The sequence below is a fragment of the Nansenia antarctica genome (assembly GCF_963989245.1).
Source record: "Nansenia antarctica genome assembly, chromosome: 2".
Taxonomy (NCBI): Eukaryota; Metazoa; Chordata; class Actinopteri; order Argentiniformes; family Microstomatidae; genus Nansenia; species Nansenia antarctica.
In genome coordinates this window covers 46,069,127-46,089,126 of record NC_137675.1, presented here as the reverse complement: position 1 = coordinate 46,089,126, position 20,000 = coordinate 46,069,127, and the positions used below count along the sequence as shown (strand labels likewise).

Sequence of the window (20,000 nt, the reverse complement as noted above, 5' to 3'; positions counted from 1 at the left end):
GACTTACCAGAAACACCTGTCAAGACATTTCTCCTTTTGGTGCCCAGAAATAGTATGTATAACAAATATTTTACGTTTGATTTAAATTCCAAACATTTGAAGTATGTAGAATAGTAGAATGAAAATATATATTTTTAAATGCTTCACTGTCCTATTACTTACGCAGGGCACTGCGTGACTCTATAGCGCTATAGCGCTATTTCCAATGGGTAGAGGGTAGAAGGAAAAGTCACCTTGTGGTCCCAATAAAGCACCTACATGATAGTATAATTATTAGTTGCATTGTTTTACAGCATTTAGTTAGTTATATTGTATATATACTAATTGTTTTGGGGGGTTTTGTTGGCTGTCACCACCCCCCACTTGTCAAGGGAAAGAGTTTTTTAGTTGAAGTTTAAAATGTGTATAATACTAATATTACATGTAACATCAATCTCTCTCTCTCTCTCTCTCTCTCTCTCTCTCTCTCTCTCTCTCTCTCTCTCTCTCTCTCTCTCTCTCTCTCTCTCTCTCTCTCTCAGGATGTCGGTATCTCGGAGGTGCCTGTGCTGTGTCAAATATCTCATGTTTGTCTTCAACCTCATATTCTGGGTCAGTAACTTTCCACATTGTTCCACCTTGGTACCATTCAATGTCCTGCCTTTGTTATGTCCCAATTCCTGGTCGTGTACTCGTGCTAGTTGTTTCCATTCTAGTCTTCTTCTTGTCTTCTTCTAGTTCTGTTCTGATCTTGTTGTGGTTCAGTTCTTGTTAACATACTGAAACACGAGACCACAGATAAATGAGAACAGAGCTTTCCAATAAGATATCAGAATAAGCCAACCCACAATGGCCAAGACCCGCAGAGTGGAAACACACTTTATCAAGAGACTTGGCGCCACCAAGACACATAAAAATAGTCTCCAATAACTAAGGCCACATGCTAGTTGGTAGGCACTACGCACATATGGAAATGCACTCAAGAAATATTCAGTTTATGTAGGTCAAGCAGTCGATGATTCTGCCCTGCTAGATTTGAGCTTTACATAGGAAGATACTGAAGGACAGAGAGACAGAGAAAAAACTAGCTTACGGTCCTTGTTTCAAAATATTATTTTCATTTTGTTTTAGAATGTTAGGAAAGTACGTATAGTAGGGAGAAAATGCTTACTTTCATCTGTTCAACTCAATGGTACGCTTGGTCCTGGGTGTCGAAATAGCATTCGATTGTTTTTCTATTAGATGCAATGCAGTTAGCTTGCCTGACACCTAAAACGGGGAGAGTTTGCACCTTTGGGACTATATCATGGGTTCCATTGAGACTATACAACATTGGTTCCTTTGCGGTCGGCAAGCTAAATCAAGTACACCTCAAGAACTTGAAGATGAAAAGAAAACAATTCCTATTTCAACCCACTCTGCGGTTTTACACACTACAGGGTCAACCCAAATCACACTATACTGGCTTGGATATCTTTCCTTCAACATTGTCCTTCCCTGTACTGTTTCAGATGTGTGACCAGCCCAGTGCAGCTAGGTTCAGCTTAGCTCGGTTCCACTCATCTGTAACTAGTGTATCAGTTCTCATCATATTGCTCTAACCTATCCAGCCCGTTTTCAAATCAGGGAATAACATCGATGTAGAAACGATGTAGACAACTCTTAAAGTTGAATGTCACTGGAGACACCCAAACACATGATCAGTGCTGCAAAATGGACATGAAAATGTGTCTGCTCAATGTAGTCCCACCAAAATAGAATTGGATCTTCATTATTTTGCTTTGGCATTATCCTGGAAACGGACACAGTGTGTAAAACTGCGACAGTTAGAAGATTCGTTTTTTGGAAAATCGGCTACAATTTAAGATATATTAGAGACTGGTCATGTTAGCGCACATGTTGAATATCAGATAAACATATTTGATCATGTTGAACAATCTAGCTTAAGTAGCTATATTACAGTCTCTCCTATGGAACTTTCCATACAAGCTTGTTATGTTTGTTTCCAGATATTTCAGTTGTCATGGTATTCCACTGTATTTGGACTCGCCCCAAGACTCACCTTTGTGTCTCCTGTCGTCTGTAGCTGGGTGGGTGTGGTCTATTTGGAGTTGGGGTGTGGCTATCCTTCACCCAGGCCGAGTTCTCCTCCCTACCCCTCTCCTTCCCCTCCCTCTCTGCCGCCAATCTACTGCTGGTTGCCGGAGGAGTCACCATGGTAACAGGCTTTCTGGGTTGCCTTGGCGCCCTGAAGGAGCAGCGCTGTCTGCTGATGACGGTGAGGATTCCTGGACACAGCATGATGACATCATCACACGAGGTGGTCGAGAAATAAGCATGAAAAATAGGTCGAAATGACGTGCTCAAAGGCCCGCTTCACTGATATGTCAACTGTTGACAAAACTGTCAACTGTTGACAAAACCTTCATCGTGACCCCTTGTTTTTTTTACTTAAATTAAACACACAGACACACAGACACACAGACACACACACACACACACACACACACACACACACACGTACACACACACACACACACACACACACACAATATATCTTCTCATCCCCAACTCCAACTCCATCTCTCCCACTCCCCTCCTCTGTCTCTCCACAGTTCTTTGTTATCCTCCTGCTTCTGGTTTTGACAGAGGTGACCCTCACCTTGGTCCTACATATCTTTCCCAATGAAGTGAGTGTACCATCTAATCATTAGGTCAGACACATATTTTTGAACGCCTGCATACCACTATGTACGAAGTCATTTTACCCCCAATGTTGATTTGCCAGCTTTTCAAAGTCTTAGAAAATCAAGCAGATCATTTCAAAGGGGCAGGTCAGTCATTTTAGTTTGCTAATTAATTGTTTACCTTGCCTTTTAATTGTTGTCATTTGTAACTTGTGGGCTGTGCAGAAAGGTATGCCCCTTTGGATAATCCAGTACAATATCTATATGGAACCCCTATACACCCCTATACACTCATGTGCTGCAAACATGTCTATGCCAACACCTTCTCTGTCTCTTTCCCCCTCTCTTTCCCACCCTTATTTTCCAGCTGGACACCATAGCACAGGACGAGTTAAGGGAGGGAATGAAGGATTACCAGACAGACAAGGGACTGAAGAGTTCATGGGATAATGCGCAGAAAATGGTGAGGAGGTGGGGATGGTGGATAGGAGACGCAACTAGTCTAGTCAGTCACCTTATATGGTACTGAAAAATGCTGTTTAAATATGCTGTTAAAATATGCTGTTTAAAGATGATTCAGTGAGCTTTAAATCATCTGGATTGTCTGGCAGATGTGCATATCACTGGGTTGACTTATGCATATTGTATATGGGAACTGTGAATTTGTTCATGGACGTCCAGATCACACTTTAAAAGACTTACAACTACAGTGGGCTCCATACGTATTGGAAAGATGACGCATTTAGTCTTCTTTTAGCTCTATACTCCAACAGTTTTACGATGAAGCCGCCATAAGCTATCCTTAAACCCTTTATAGGCCTATAATGCTCCAATAACATTTGGCCAAATGCCAGATGTAAGAACCTGTTGTAATATCCTAATATAGTATCAGTGTGCTTGTGAAATTAATGTATAAGTTATAGTCTATATAGGCTTTATTAAGGGTTTAGTAATGCTTCATTGAACTTTTAAGTTGCAATTCATAATGTGACTGTTCTTGTTTCCTAAACCGTTCAATGACCAGGATTGGCTGGCAGTTATGATCTGATTAGTACATCCATAATAATGATATGATATGATATTATGCTGTTGCTGTCACCGTGTGCTTAATGAGGAGTGTTTGTGTTCTGTAAACCTCCTGGAATGCCTGGCAATTATGTTTGTAAAAGTATTGAAACATTCATAGTATGCAGATATCAGTAGGATAGGTGCTGTTGCTGCTCCAGACACGTCAAGCAAACTCACGTAGTGTGTTTTAAGGATATGTTAAAGAGATAGGGACCAATGAGAGATCACAATACTATTTGACTTCCTCTTAGTTCAAGTGCTGCGGCGTGACCAACAAAACAGATTGGTACGTTGTGACCAACGGAACGCTCCCCTCGTCGTGCTGCTCCGGTGGGACGGACCACTGTGATGACGGATGGAGCGAGGTCAGACCACTTCTCAAATACGGGGGGGGGGGGGGCGGGGGGAGTGAACTAGACCTTTCACAGTTGCCTAGCTGCCTCTTTACAAAAATCCAGATTCTGTCCAGATGCATTTGTGCACATACGCGTGAGTGTGAGTGTGAGTGTGAGTGTGAGTGTGTGTGTGTATGTGTGTGTGTGTGTGTGTGTGTGTGTGTGTGTGTGTGTGTGTGTGTGTGTGTGTGTGTGCGTGCGTGCGTGCGTGTGTGTGTGTGTGTGTGTGTGTGTGTATGTGTGTGTGTACACATCTTAGACATCTGTAGTTATAAATCCGATTCTGTGCAAATCCCTTTTTATTATGGAATGGAATGGAATGGAATGGAATGGACTTTATTTGTCATTGCTACAGTACAGGTACCAAACAACGAAATTTAGGAGGGGTGGCTCCCCTGGTGTTAGGAAAGGAAAAAGAAAACACATTTTTAGAAAAAGCATAGATGCATAAAATCACAAGAAGGTAAGGAGCTGGTTTACATCAATAAAGGCTATGTACACAATCCACTGTACTATACTGCACAGATAGTCAACTAGGGTTGTCATATTGCACAAAAGAGTATTTTTTCACATTATTTTAAAGTGTCACAGTTTGCAGGCTTGAAAATGTACATGTTTGTGCCTCAGCACTAGCTGCCATACAATCCGTCCGGACTGTCCTGGGCCCAGAACTTAGGCCTTTTCTGTGTTCAGGGCCTTGACGGCCCTGTGGTAGAAGCAGTCCTTCAGTCTGTTTGTCTTAGCGGCCGGGGTCCTGTACCTCCTGTTCGAGGGCAGCTTGACAAAGTGTACGTGCCCAGGGTGGGTCGGGTCCCTGGAGATCTTGGAGGCCCTCCTGAGACAGCGTGTGTTGTACAGCTCCTCCAGAGAGGGGAGGGGGGCGCCGGTGATCTTCTGTGCTGTTCTCACGACTCTCTGTAGCTCGTTTCTCTCCGCTGTTGTGCAGCTGTGGAACCAGTTGGAGATGCCGAAGGTGAGGATGCTCTCCACTGCGCCGTGGTAGAAGGCCACCAGTATCTCCTGCTTGTTGTGTTGTTTCCTGAGGCATCTCAGGGTGTATAGCCGCTGTTGTGCCCTCTTGATGGTGCCTTTAGTGTTGTCCTTCCAGGCCAGGTCATCCCGCATGTTGTGTCCCAGGAATCGGAGGGTTGAGACTCTCTCCACGCTCTCTCCGTCGATGAGCAGGGGCTGGATCTCGGACTTTTTCCTCCTGAAGTCTACGATGAATTCCTGGGTCTTTGACTTGTTTAGCAGCAGGTTGTTAACCTTGCACAGCTTGCTCAGTTGCTCTACCTCATCCCTGTACGCCGCCTCGTCCCCCCCCGAGATACATCCCACCACGGTGGTGTCGTCTGCAAACTTTACGATGTAGTTGCTGGGGTGGACGGGGGTGAAGTCGTGGGTGTAGAAGTTGTAGAGGATGGGGCTTAGCACGCAGCCCTGGGGTGACCCAGTGCTGAGGCTGAGGGCTGTGGAGGTGTGGGGGCCCACCCGCACCCTCTGGGGGCGGTCGGTCAGGAAGTCCTTGATCCACGCACATATAGAGTGTGATAGACCCAGGTCTAGTAGTTTGGTCACTAGCCTGTCTGGAAGGATGGTGTTGAAGGCGGAGCTGAAGTCCACGAAGAGCAGTCTCGCGTAGCTGTTTCCCCTCTCCAGGTGGGATAGAGTGGCGTGGAGAGTCGTCGCTATGGCGTCCTCTGTGGACCTGTGGGCTCTGTAGGCGAACTGGTATGGATCCAGGTTGGGCGGGAGGCGTGTGAGTATGTGGGCCCGGACTAGTTTCTCGAAGCACTTCATGATGATTGGTGTGAGTGCCACCGGGCGGTAGTCGTTTAGGCAGCTCACCGTGCTTTTCTTCGGGACTGGGATGATAGTTGAGGTTTTCAGGCAGGGTGGGACGGTGGCCTGGGACAGGGACTGGTTAAAGATGTTGGTGAAAACCCCGGCCAGCTGGTCGGCGCAGTCTCTCAGCACCCGTCCCAGGACGCCATCCGGCCCCGAGGCTTTCCTGGGGTCCACCGCCTTCAGTACGCGTCTCACCTCATGCTCTGTGAGGGTGAGGCTGCTGAGAGCTGGAGAGAGTGGTGTTTGTGTTGTGGTTACCTCCGTTCGCCCCTCGTCGAACCGGGCGTAGAAGGTGTTCAGCTTTCCCGCCAGCAGGGGGTCGTCCTCTGCGGCTGTGAGCCTGTTGGCTCTGAAGTTTGTCATCTGCTGAACCCCCTGCCACATCCGCCTGGAGTCGTTGCTCATGAGGCATTCCTCAATCTTCTCTCTGTGCTCTGCCTTGGCCGCTTTGATGCCGCGCTTTAGGTTGGCCCTGGTGGAGCTGTACAGCGGTGTGCGCTTCCCTGCGAAGAAGGCGTTGTCCCTCTCATTTATCAGTTTTTGGACCTTCCCAGTCATCCATGGCTTCGTGTTGGGGTAGACCCGGACCCGTTTGTCCACGGTGACTGAGTTGGTGCAGTTCACTATGTGGTTCAGAACCGACGACGTGTACTGTTCCAGGTCCTCATGCTCATTATTCTCATTATTATTCATGAGAAGCTCCTAATCTGCCTAGCTATTGAAAATATACCAAGCAGTTAGTTTCATTTTAATATGGCCATATTAAATTGAATTTCTACAGTGTGCATGTCACTAGAAAAATTGTGTTCTGAAATATAATGTTCCAGTTGGACTATTCGGTTCATCGTCACAACATTTTAATTTTGATGATCGTCCAGGTTAGATAAAAAGTGATAGAGTGATTCGGCTATATAGTGGCCTATACTGCACAGAGAATCTAATGTAATATTATTATTATTATTGTTATTATTATTACTATTATTATTAATATCATTATTATTATTATTGTTATTATTATTATTATTAACATTATTATTATTAGATGTTATGTTATACTAGTACTGTAGCCTACTAGTTGCAGTTTGCCTGACAGACAGACGGTTAATCCCCTGACTAGAACACCCATTTCTCACCTTCAACTTACCTTAACTTTCCTCTATTCCCATCTTCCTCCCACCATCTTAACTATCCTTCTCTGCTCTGCTCAATCTACCTCTCCCCCCTCCCTAAATTCCTCCATCTTTTCCCTCTCTTTCCCTCCCTCACCCCCTGCACCTGAATCTTTTCTCCCTTTCTCACTCCTGTGTCCTTTCTCCTTTCCTGCCTTCCGTCCTTTCCTCCCTCTCTCTTTCCTCCCTCTCTCTTTCCTCCCTCTCTCTTTCCTCCCTCTCTCTTTCCTCCCTCTCTCATTCCTCCCTCTCTTTTTCCTCCCTCTCTTTCCTCCCTCTCTCTTTCCTCCCTCTCTCTTTCCCCCCCTCTCTTTCCCCCCCTCTCAGCCGTGTTATCAGAAGGCCAGGCAGTGGCTCCTGGACAACATCCCGTCAGTCCTGGTGTTTGGAGTCTGTATCGGCATCGTCCAGGTAACAGATACTAGATATCTTCAGTCCTGGTGTTTGGAGTCTGTATCGGCATCGTCCAGGTAACGTGATCAATTTGACCGTGGAAACGATCGTAGCTCTACGTCGAGTATTCATTTGCTTACGCACATTACCTACTGGTTATGCGGAGTTATTACAGGCATGTGAGCCGCACTGGAAAAACGTTGCCTACTGTAATTCATGCGAAGTTTAAGTGGCTCGTAATAAAATTAACGATGTTGTTATCTGCCGAGAAAATGAGTTTAATTCAAGATTTAAAGGGAACTTATGTTTATGATTGTATTTCAGTCTTCCTTTATATCCCTCCTGAGTTGCCTATCTCCCCTTCAACATGCCTAGTGCGGGGGTAGTGGTGGTCTAGTGGATAGTGAGTTGGACTTGTGATCGGAAGGTTGTGAGTTCAAATCCCGCCTGAAACCACACCACTACTAGTGTGCCCTTGGGTAAGGCACTTAGCCCTCAGTTACTCCAGGGGGAATGTCCCTGTAATTCGTAATTGTAAGTCGCTTTGGATAAAAGCGTCTGCTAAATGGGAAAATTATTAATTAAAATTAGTGCGCTCCACAACAGACCTTGCCCGGCCATGCGCTAAATTATACTGGAGTTTCTCCGGTGTCTGGGAGTTTAGACAGTACATAATATATAATAATATTATACAGTATATACAGTACATAATATATAATAATATTATACAGTATATATTATGTATATTATGTACTGTCTGTATTATATTATATTATAGCACTTGGCTTCATTCAGCCGCTATAATTGAGCCGCTATCACAGGGCGTTAATACAAACCTCATTCACCTGCGTTCAATTCCAAGTACGTTTGGTATTTATAGAATGAAGCACGTACGCAAGTTGAAATCATCTCAGCTCGTTTTATAAATGATGCTTACGACGGTTTAGAAAAATGTGCTTACGTCAAAGTCAAAGATGACGTTCAAGTACTTGTTTATGAATGAGGCCCCTGGTGTTTGGAGTCTGTATCGGCATTGTCCAGGTAACAGATACTAGATATCCTCAGTCCTGGGGCCTCATTTATAAAAAAGTACTTGAACGTCATCTTTGACTTTCACGTAAGCACATTTTTCTAAACGGACGTAAGCATTATTTATAAAACGGGCTGAGATGGTTTAAAGTTGCGTACGTGCTTCCTTCTATAAATACCAACGCAGGTAAAATGAACGCAGATGAATGAGGTTTGTATTAACGCCCTGTGATAGCGGCTCAATTATAGCGGCTGAATTAAGACAAGTGCTATAATATAGGGTAGGCGTTCGTCTGGAAGCGGGAGCGGGCAGAGAAGGGTGGCTTCCCGGTAAGTTGCATTTGTAACGTTTGATCATGACAACTAACCAGGCACATGCTTATACTCAGTACTCAAGTTGTAAAAGAAAATCAGGGGAGGTGGTGGATTTTATCATATGAGGACAATTTTAGCATCCCCTCAGCGTCAGTGACTTCAGTGTCAGTAACTTGGTAAAAATGTCATTGCATGTGTGTGTGCCCCCTCGCACCTTGAAATAGCAGTAATATCACGTTCATTGATAAAATGACATAAAGTATGGAAAGAGGGGGACGAAAGAGGGGGGCGATTTTGACTGTTTTTATTTCTGGGGGGATGCCATCCCCCCTCAACTCGAGTGCTGCTTATACTGTAATAATATAATGGTCTTATTCTTATCAGGTGGTCTTATTCTTATATGGCTGCTCACTCCCAGACACCGGAGAAAATCCAGTATAATTTAGCGCGTGGCCGGGCAAGGTCCGTTGTGGAACGCACTAGGCATGTTGAAGGGGAGATAGACAGCTCCGGAGGGATATAAAGGAAGACTGAAATACAATCATAAACATCAGTTCCTTTTAAATATTGAATTAAACTCATTTTCTCGGCTGATAACAACATCGTAAATGTTATTACGAGCCACTTGCATGAATTACACTAGGCAGTGCGGCTCACATGCCTGTAATAACTCTGCATAACCAGTAGGTAATGTGCGTACGCAAGGTCAATACTCGACATAGAGCTACGATCGTTTCCACGGTCAAATTGACTCACGTTGAAATTGTATAAATCACTACGTTGACGTGGTTTTCTACGTACGACACAAATACATTTGATCTGAGTACTTTCTATAAATGAGGCCCCTGGTGTTTGGAGTCTGTATCGGCATTGTCCAGGTAACAGATACTAGATATCCGCATATCGTGACGTTAGAATTATAAGGTTCTATCTCCATTTTTGTCAAAATTGAGTTTTTTACATAATCTGATCCATTAGGTGTTTAATGCCTGTGTGGTATTATTTTTTAAATGATGAGATTTTTGAGTTAGTAATGAATAAAATACAAAGGTTCTATCTCACAAAACATAATGGAATGTAAAAACTTTGACGCTCAATATCTCTGAACTGCCCTAAACAGAGATAGAACCTTATAATTCTAAGCTCACGATATATCAGATACATCAATTTGTACAGTGCTCTGCGTAAGTAATGGGAAAGTGAAGCATTTTTTCCTTCTTTTGGCTCCATACAGGGTGCAACAAGTATTTGGACATTTGGCTTGACAAGTGTTTCAGTTTAGTTGTGTGTTCTGTCACATCATTTGTGTAGGCATAAGAGAGCTGTCAATGTCTAGCATTGATTCTAGTCCTAGTCCATTTGACCTTGGAGTCTGCTATTTGTCAACATAAGGACCAAAGGAAGCCATTATTAGACTGAAAAATCTTAAATATAGCCAAAACCGTAGAGTCGCAAAATTCCACAGTTTGGAACTATTTAAAAAGAAGAAGAAAGCACTGGTGAGCTTAGCCATCGCAAATGGGCTGGTAGGCCGAGGAACACTTCTACAGAGGATGACCGAACAATGCTCACCATGATTAAGAAAAGCCCCCAAAATAACTGTCCCATAGATCAGGAAGTAGGAAGCAGGTGTGAATGTGTCAGACTACCATCCACAGTATAAGTCACCAAGCTGAACTACAGAAGCTTCACTGCAAGGTGCAAACCACTAGTTATCCTCAAAAATTACTGTAAGGTTCCATTTTTTATAAAAAAGACGACGAAGAAGAAGAAGTCTGGAAAAGGTCTTGTGGATAAGATGAAAGTCATCATGTTCCATAGTGATTGCCATAGGAAAGTTAAAAAAGAAAAAACGTATCTGCCCAAGACAGCATACCACCTCATCTGGAAAACATGTAGGAGGGGGTGTTATGGTTTGGGCATGTATAGCTGCCACGAAAACTAACTTGTGTTAATTGATTCTGTAACTGCTGACGGCAGCAACATAATATATTCTGAAGTGTACAGAAAAATATTGTCTGCTTGAGTGGAGCTTCATCATACAGTAAGACAATATGAATGAATGAATGAATGGTCTTATAACCCAAAACATACTGCCATAGCAACTAGGGAGTTTTTCAGGCAAAAAAAAAGTGGAAATGTCTTGACTTGCCAAGTCAATCTTCAGATTTAAATCCAATTGAATATGCATTTAATTTCCTGATGATAAGATTTTCGGCAAAACAACCTCAAAACAACCAACAACTGAAGATGGCTGCAGTACAGGCCTGGCAGAGCATCACCAGAGAAGATACCCAGTGTCTGGTGGGGGTCAATGGGTCACAGACTTCAGGCAGTAATTGCATGCAAAGGATTGTCGATCAAATAATAAACATATATTTAGACATTATAGGTATGAATCTGTCCCATTACTTTCGATGTGTAATTGTGTTGAATGGTGAAACCAACATTTACAACATAATGGCATAATAAGTGTTTGATTTCAAATCTAATCTTTTGTAGTATAGTGTCGAAAAAAGAAAACAATGCTTCACTGTGGCAGGGCACTGTGTGTGTGTGTCTATATGCTGTATATAGAGAGAGTTAATAATACCATGAATCATCTAAACATTTGGACAGATGTGGAGTGCAAAATTACTTAAATGTAATACTTAAATGTCTCTCGATCAGTATAAGGCTCAGACCCTGAACATCCATATACACTAGTACATGTCGTAGAAAGATGTTTCATTTCACTCATATAAGTTGACTATATCCCCACTTGACTTTCACATTTAAATTTCAGGTAACAATTACATCACTCACATAACAGTACCTGTCTCACTGACCTGTCCTATTCAGACCTTAAATTCGTTTTCTTTTCAATGTCACATTCTTATTGTTGTACAATGTGCAGTGTCAGGGAGTAGCTCCACTACATGTAGCTCAACTATTAGTTGAACTACATTTTGCTGTAGCTTGGCGGTAGTTCAAATCAATTCTAATCATAGTAGGGTTCTGTAGTTAAACTACTTTTCTTTTCCATGTAGCGAAATACTGTACTGTCACTCCTTTCAGTTTCTGTTATATGTACTAGTCATCTTTTATTATTATTTTTTCTGAGTGGGGCAGTCCCACTCATATTTTTCATTTTATTGGACAGATACAGTGAAGACAGACAGGAAAGTAAGGAGAAGAAGTGAGAGAGGGCATGTCAGCAGGGCATGGGCCGGATTCGAACCCATGCCAACACGGGCGTACATGTGCACTGTAGACCATGGTGCTAGACCACTGGACCACCCCAGGCCACAACTAGTCATCCTTTAACTGGCAGGTCTTGTGTTGGACAAAGTCGTTTTGATGTAGTGGAACTACTTTTTCAAAGTAGCTTTAGACAAAGTATATTTCTACTAGCTTTAGTGTAGTCCAACTTCTTCCCTTGTAAAGTAATTGGTAATTTAGTTAAAACACATTTTAAGAGTACCTTCCCCTACACTGCATGTGTGTTTTTATCTATTGTACAGTGTATTGTGGCCATGAGTAAACTTTAACATACACATTTTTTTTCTTGCCATTTTCAGATTTTGGCCCTGGCTTTCTCTCTACTGATGTATTGCCAAATCCTGCGTGCTGAGAAGTACCTAGACTGACCCTAAACCTGCCACTCACAGATCGCCAGGACCTAAACGACAGAGCTTCTGAATGTGAGGGCTTATTCTGGACTGGCCTGAGATCAGAGACACAAGCTGGGGGGGGGGGGGGATTCAGAGAGGTTGAAGGGGAGGAGAATGACAGAGGATCAGGGTAGAGTGGTGGAGTAGGCCAATACACTGCACTAAAAACATTTACTGGGCCCTGTTCCATGTCAGCAGCTAGCCTCAACCCTTGGCACTCTGGTAGAGGATTGGATAGCTATTAGTGATGTTGTTCTAGTTCCACCTTTCCCTTTATCAGGCTGGGTGAAATATGGCCACCATTATTCTCAGACTAGTCTCTTACCCATGCCCACTATTGCTAACACCTTTCCAATCCTGTCTGTCTATACTTTATATACATTATGGGCTGGGTTTCCAGCAGTGAAATGGATAGTCTCTCTCCATTGAAATTCAGAATAAGCCCAAGACTTGGCTTCCGCTGTTTCCCCCGCTACCACCCAAAAGGGGTTAGGGGTTGATTTAGTTTTTTAGCAACTACTTGTTCATGACCTTCTGCAAAGCATCTATAGGACAGTTGCAGTGTGTACCTGTACTCCTACCTGTAAATGGTATCCTGCTGTGGTCTCTGCTTTGTGGCCACTGATAAGAAGTGACTGACTTACAAAGAAGAGAGGTTATTGAAAACTATTGAGAATACATATGTACTGTATGTTAATCTACTCAAACCATTTTACTGTTCGGAAGTATATAAAAAAAATAAAGTTTTATGAAATTGTCAAGCACTCGCTCCAATGCCCCCAGAACAACCTCTCTTCAGTGAGATAGTTTTGTTGGAAATAGAGTATCTTTGAAGTATAAACTGAGTTTAAACTTGAGCCTTACGAAAGAAAAATAAAATAAAAAAAAGAATCAATTATTGTAATTTGTATGCATGTGGAGTGGTGGTTGATGTGAACTTGCACATATTGTAAAATACTCTTAACAACGCATAAATCTATGATAATGCATGTGGTAACAGTTTACATATTCAAAATAAACCTGTATTCCAAATTGTTCAAATTAGGTTCTGTAAGTACTGTATGTTTTCACTTTAACAATGACGGGAACCTGTATTTTCTTATTTTGGAAACTATACTAGATGATTGTAGAGTTACTAATTGTGCTCTTTTTAAGTGGTGAACCAAAATGGATTACTTAAATGTCCAGTACATGGATTCTAGATTTAAAATAGTGCTAAATGGCCATGATAAATCTGTAGCCATCAAGGAATGAGAACACATGATGAAGTTGATGATGCAGATTTTCAAAACATCTAGAGTCGGGTAGGACACTGGCCTTTACGTGCCTATTTCATATTTGTTTTGTTTACAAGGATATGCACGTTTGTACAGTATGCATGTTTTACACTTTTCAGTGTATCCAGCTGGACTTCTAAGTCTATATACCACCATATATATATAAGTCTCTATACCACCATACAACATACACACTATTGGTCTTGAATCAATACGCAGTCATACAAACCAATTACATCCAATGTTGTTGTTTTTTTAAAAACACATTCATAGAAACACTTTGACAAAAGTTAATTTAAAAAATACACATCATTCTCAGACATTAAATACAGTAATTGCAAACCCAGTTCATGTGCCGTTGTGCTGAAAGGCTGTAGTGCATGTCTGTCTCTGTCTTTCTCTAGCTCAAGGCTGAGGTCACAGTTAAAAGCTCATTGTAAAAAAAAAAAAAAAAGGGTTCACTGGGGCGCTTGGTGGCATAGCACACTAAGGCGTCAGCCATGGAATCGCAGGGTCCCCGGTTCGATTCCGGCCGTCGACATATCACTGCTCCAGAGAGTAGACATATCACTGCTCCAGAGAGTAGACATATCACTGCTCCAGAGAGTAGAGACATATCACTGCTCCAGAGAGTAGACATATCACTGCTCCAGAGAGTAGAGACATATCACTGCTCCAGAGAGTAGACATATCACTGCTCCAGAGAGTAGACATATCACTGCTCCAGAGAGTAGAGTCAGAGACTGAAGTCATGGAGTTGTCAGTCATATTCCAGAATCTCCTCCAATTGTGCGATTCCCTCCTGGAGAAAGAGGAAAAAAAGAATGATATGATAAAAATGGGGGTGGGGGAGGTTGAAAACCCACTGTGGCCAATGAGTTCTGCCCTCTTGTGGTTATATATTAGAAATGCCTCCTACAGTGAACATACTTGTGCCCTCCATAAGTACTAAGTACTCCATTTACTCATGTAAATCATAGGTCCAAAACAAGTTAAAAAACAGGCGCCCATCTTAAAGCAGCACTTTATGGGCCGGTTTAAATTTAAAGGATTAAATCACACTTACAATGGAAAATCTCCATCGAGGATGCTTTTTAGTCTAGGCCTGGTCTTAAGCCTTGTCTGGAAAAACCGGCCCGATGTATCCTAATTACATGATTATTATTTACTTCCTGGAATACTTCCTGGGTTTTGTGTCAAAGCACATCAGAATCAAATGCAGAGGTTGTATTTGAGTGAGTTACTGTAGTAAGGTCATAGTCATTTTGAAATCTAGTACTTTGTTTTTAAAATGGACCCCTGATACAGCAGGGGGGTATTCTATCAACGTCACTAAAGGAAGATCCTTTAGGAAAAGTCTTGCAGGATTGATCAAAATAAGCCTGGATTGTCCTTTAGCGACATTGATGGAATTACCCCCCAGTTGTTGCTTCCAGTAGGTAACAATTAATGAGGATCCAAATGAACACCAATAAATAATAATAACAACAACAATAATAATAATAATAATAATAATAAACAGATGTGCATGTGTATGAACCCACCCATCCCCCCTGGCTCTTAACCCAGGGGGCGAAGTTCTCCATGTAGCGCTCTGCGTAGCCCTGCATGCGCTGGGTGCCCGTTGCCGTGACCACGCGCCGCGACACCTCCATGGTGACCGCCAGGTTCCGCAGCGTGGGGCTGGCCGGGGGCAGCAGGGGCGGGGCCTGGGCCTCCTGGCTGGCGAAGGTGTCCAGCAGCTTGGCGAAGGACGGGTAGGAGAGGCGGGTCAGCGAGGAGCGCAGGAAGGAGTCAGACTGGATCTGGAGGTGCAGGTGGCAGGAGACAGCAGGACAGGACAAGTTGGGACTCAGTCAGACTCAACACAACTCCATCTCCTCCCGGGAGCAATTAGACTGGCTGGTCAGACTCACCCTTCACACTGTTTCATGTTAAACTAGTAGAAACTTGTTTAGCCATGTTCATTCACACAGAAACAATATCGATTAAGCAACATATATTTTAAAACTGGGCTGAGATGAGAGACATCAGACGTTGTCTGTTGGGTGGGTCAGAGCATGTCAATTGTTTTAGATGAGCATAACATGTTTGGGAGCCAATTAGTTTAGCCTACCGTGCATGAGTAATACACAAATACTACTATTGACAATATGTTGTGCAATAGCAGGAACCCTGCTAGCAGAAGCCTTACCTTGTGGTTCATGAGGTCCCCCTCCATGGAGATGATCTGGACCAGCTGCTGGACCAAAGCCTCTTTGTCACTGGCTGGAAGAGAGAAGCAGGGTTGGGCTCAATTCCATTCCATCCATTCAGAAAGTGAAAATAAATTCCAATTGAAGAGATTTCAGTGATTGTGTGTGTTTTTCCAGTGTTAACATGTCACTGTCAAGTAGAGCCTGACAGATATATAGCATTTCAGTAACTGCACATACAATACATAAATGTTGCTCTATTTATCAATGGAAATCATTATTGAGATATGGATGTTTGTTTTTTCAGCATTAAGAGCTTTTTGCCATTGTTTTCTTATGAAAACTGTGATGAAAAGTAGCTCTGTAAAAATATACTGTAGATATACAGTAAATATATATGGGCAGATATAGGTTATCGGTTATTTATACATTTTGCATAAATTGGCATTAGACCCAAAAATCCAATATCAGTCAGGCTCTACTCTCAAGTTTGTAAAATATGTTTACATCCCGTAGCTGTGTATGTGTGTGTGTGTGTGTGTGTGTGTGTGTGTGTGTGTGTGTGTGTGTGTGTGTGTGTGTGTGTGTGTGTGTGTGTGTGTGTGTGTGTGTGTGTGTGTGTGTGTGAATGAATGGTCTTTATTGTCATTGCTATAGTACAGGTACCAAACAACGAAATTTGGGAGGGGTGGCTCCCCTGGTGCTAGGAAAGAAAAAAATTGTGTGTGTGTGTGTGTGTGTGTGTGTGTGTGTGTGTGTGTGTGTGTGTGTTCTATGCAGTGTTCTGACCTGGGGGAGGTTGGACCGGGGAGGCCGCGGGGCTGAGGTGGTGGGGGCTGGATCTCTTCATACTGTGGGACTTCTGTGCGATCTTGCCCAGGGTCTCAGCCAGCTCCTCATAGAACTCAGGCGGACGCGCTACGAAGAGAACACCATGAACATACACTCATGGTTCTATACCACGGCTGGCCAACCTCAGTCCTGGAGAGCTGGGGAATCACTAAGTCAGCCAGCTAACTCAAGAGCAGATAATGAACACGCGCTGTACGTCCAACATCCACACCACTGGAGGATTTCCTAGTTCATCGTTTTTGAGATGGTAACAAATCAATCCCAAAATGCCTTCCAAATCAAGATTTTGAAACAGGTTACATGTCAGGTTATTACTACATGTCAGGTTATTACTACATGGTGGTTATTATGTCAGGTTATTACTACATGTCAGGTTATTACTACATGTCATGTTATTACTACATGTCAGATTATTACTACATGTCATGTTATTACTACATGTCAGATTATTACTACATGTCAGATTATTACTACATGTCAGATTATTACTACATGTCAGATTATTACTACATGTCAGGTTATTACTACATGTCAGGTTATTACTACATGTCAGGTTATTACTGCATGCTTACTGGGAGAGACGAGTGGGGCCTCAGGCTCCGGCCCTTCGTTGATTGGCAGCGTGGTTGGCCTCAGAGGACGGGGCTCATCCTTCTCTTTCTCCTTCTCCTTCTCCTTCTTTTTGAAGATAGAGGATAACTGAGTCTTCAGTTTCTTCATTGTCTTCTTCTTCTTCTTCTGCTGTTTCCTCTGGCTCCCTTCTTCCCCCGATGTGGAGGAGGGAGACGCAGCTTCTTCCTGTGGTGACGGTAAAGGAATATGACTAACGTTAGTAATACAGTTGACGTGATACTCAAACACTACAAAGCAACCGTTTCAAAACGCATCACAATCCATCTGGCCTCAGGGGGGTCCAACTTCTTCTCTCCTGTCCCGATAAAGCATTGCTAACGATGATGCAGAATACAGTATACTTTAAGAACTATGCTCACCTCTAGCTGGAGAGGAAAGGACAAACAGACATATACATTGGGTGTACATCATGGAGAAGGATTATTACCACGGTGACTCGTGACAGGCTGGCTCCCTTTGGCCGGTTGTCTTTCTCCAAAGACCCATTTTGGGACTGGTCAGAAACGGGGTCTTTTGCCGGGCGCTGTATGCTGGGTTGAAGTCTTTTTATTAAGCCCTTAAACGTGGTTTTCTTCTCGTCTCCTGAACTCTCTTCATCCTGAGAGTCCTGCCTGTCCTTCGGCCTTCTCTGGGTGTCCTTCACACTAGCACTACGGAGAAGAGAAAGAGGGAGGAGTAATGTGAGGGAGGGGGAAAGAGAAGAAGTCAAGCTTGTATATAAACAATACACATTCAATCAAGTGTTATTATCAAAGGAAGACTTAAAAACATTTCGAGCCATTCCACGGGCACACGAGCACAGCAGTGAGTCACGGGACAAAAAGGCCATCGCTGTTAAATTGACCGTCTGTTTGTTTTTATACTTTAAATGGAAAGGTTACGGTTGAGTGCCGTTTTGAGAGTAGCGGGGATATTCAGCCTAAAGGTGAGAGGTGACAGGGATGAGAAGTGTAACAGGAATGAGAGGAGTAGATGAAAGATATGAACAGGATGATTGGTGTAGATGAAAGATATGAACAGGATGAGTGGTGTCAAAGGGATGAGAGGAAGAGGGACATGAAAGGGTGTAATGGGGATGGGAGGTCTAACAGAGATGACAGGTCAGGTTATGCATGAGAGGAGTGAGAGGGCTAGGGCTGATTTACCTGTATTTGTTTTGTTCTCGATAACCTCCCCCAACCCTGCCTGGTCGCTCTCCGGGAGATATGGAGAGAGAGTGGTGGAGAAACGCTTTGAGCACCAGACGGGTGTCAGCCTTGATCTCCACCAGAGAGGTGGAGGAGACAGATTGGGCGGGAGAGGGAGGACAGATTGCATCTGCTGACATCGCTGACAGGGAAAGAGGCAGAGAGAGGTTTTACTATTTCTTGTGTCAACTGATGAATTGATAACTATCCTACAGATCAACAGCTTTGGCAAACACTGTTACCTAGGCCTATACTTCTTACTTTTGTTAGGTTCCAGTATCTTTGCTTTTCATGAGAAGCAATCATTTAGAAAATATCTTACACTTCTGTGGGTTTTTAGTAACAGAATAATTTCCTAAAAACAAAATATACACGGCCCTGCATAAGTAATCGGACAGTGAAGCATTTTTCTTTGTTTTGGCTCTACGCTCCAAAAGTTTGGATTTTAAATCAATTAATATGAGGTTAAACAAAGAGATTGTCAGCTTTTATTTGATGGTATTTGTGTACATATTGGTTTTCACAAATGACAACAATTGTTATGCATAGTCCCTCATCACCAGAGAAGCTAACTGGCGTCTGGTGGGTTTGCAAAGCCACGACAGGGTTCACTAGTCCCACTCTTGAAAATCCAGTCTATCCGCATTTCAATCATTCTACACACAGCAATGTCTCCCAAATTCCTACCCGTAATAAGTCCATATAGGCCTACACTCAAACACAGGCATACAGAAGCAGGGTTTTAGAGGAAGGGAATGTGGCTGAGACAGAAATATTGCACTTACAGTAACATGACAACATGATCTTGAGAGAGTTGTAGCCCAGCTACTTCGTACAATATAGCCTAATTCTAGTACCTACCAGGCTGCATAACCTCCCCCCAGCCCTATCAGAAGTGTTCAAAATAAGATCATTTCTTATGGCGTGGCAAAAGCTGATGAGTCAACAAACTCACTCACTTTTGTCTTCCAACTTAACAATACCATGAGGAAACTGGAAACCACAGAGAGGCTAGGTCTGGACATGTTCACAGGGTAAACAGTAATACAGGACTCTCCAGGAATTGCGGTAGTAGGAATTGATACCAGGGAAATAGACAGGATCTTGTAATGAAGGATTTTTTTTGCGCTTTAAAAATAGTTTATGTTGCCCATGGTGGACTAATGGTTAAAGTCACTAATAGGCTGATCTCTCTGTCTTTGTGCGTGAGTGAGTCATTCCAGCCCAGTGCCGCCCAGGCCAGCCAAGTCATGGAATGCGGAGTGTGCTATCTTTATAGTTATCAGATCATGGCTTCGTTCGTAAATACGCTCTGGAAAT

At 43.1% G+C, this 20,000-nt stretch overlaps 2 protein-coding genes across 2 annotated transcripts; one reads left to right on the top strand and one right to left on the bottom strand.

Annotated features, from left to right (window-relative positions):
* Positions 1–522: 522 nt before the first annotated feature.
* Positions 523–12,579, top strand: tspan4b (tetraspanin 4b; the record flags this gene model as incomplete). Its single annotated transcript, XM_080522581.1, has 7 exons — positions 523–591; positions 2,066–2,257; positions 2,595–2,669; positions 3,034–3,129; positions 3,986–4,099; positions 7,474–7,557; positions 12,444–12,579. The coding sequence occupies 7 exons, from the start codon at positions 523–525 to the stop codon at positions 12,510–12,512; spliced, it is 699 nt and encodes a 232-aa protein (XP_080378707.1). The 3' UTR covers positions 12,513–12,579.
* On the bottom strand, positions 12,575–18,820 carry bcl2l12 (BCL2 like 12; the record flags this gene model as incomplete). The annotated part of the gene is made up of 8 exons (XM_080523043.1): positions 12,575–12,589; positions 15,358–15,618; positions 16,008–16,081; positions 16,798–16,926; positions 17,853–17,858; positions 18,082–18,143; positions 18,375–18,412; positions 18,674–18,820. 8 exons carry the CDS (start codon positions 18,818–18,820, stop codon positions 12,575–12,577), a joined length of 732 nt encoding a protein of 243 aa, XP_080379169.1.
* Positions 18,821–20,000: the final 1,180 nt, after the last annotated feature.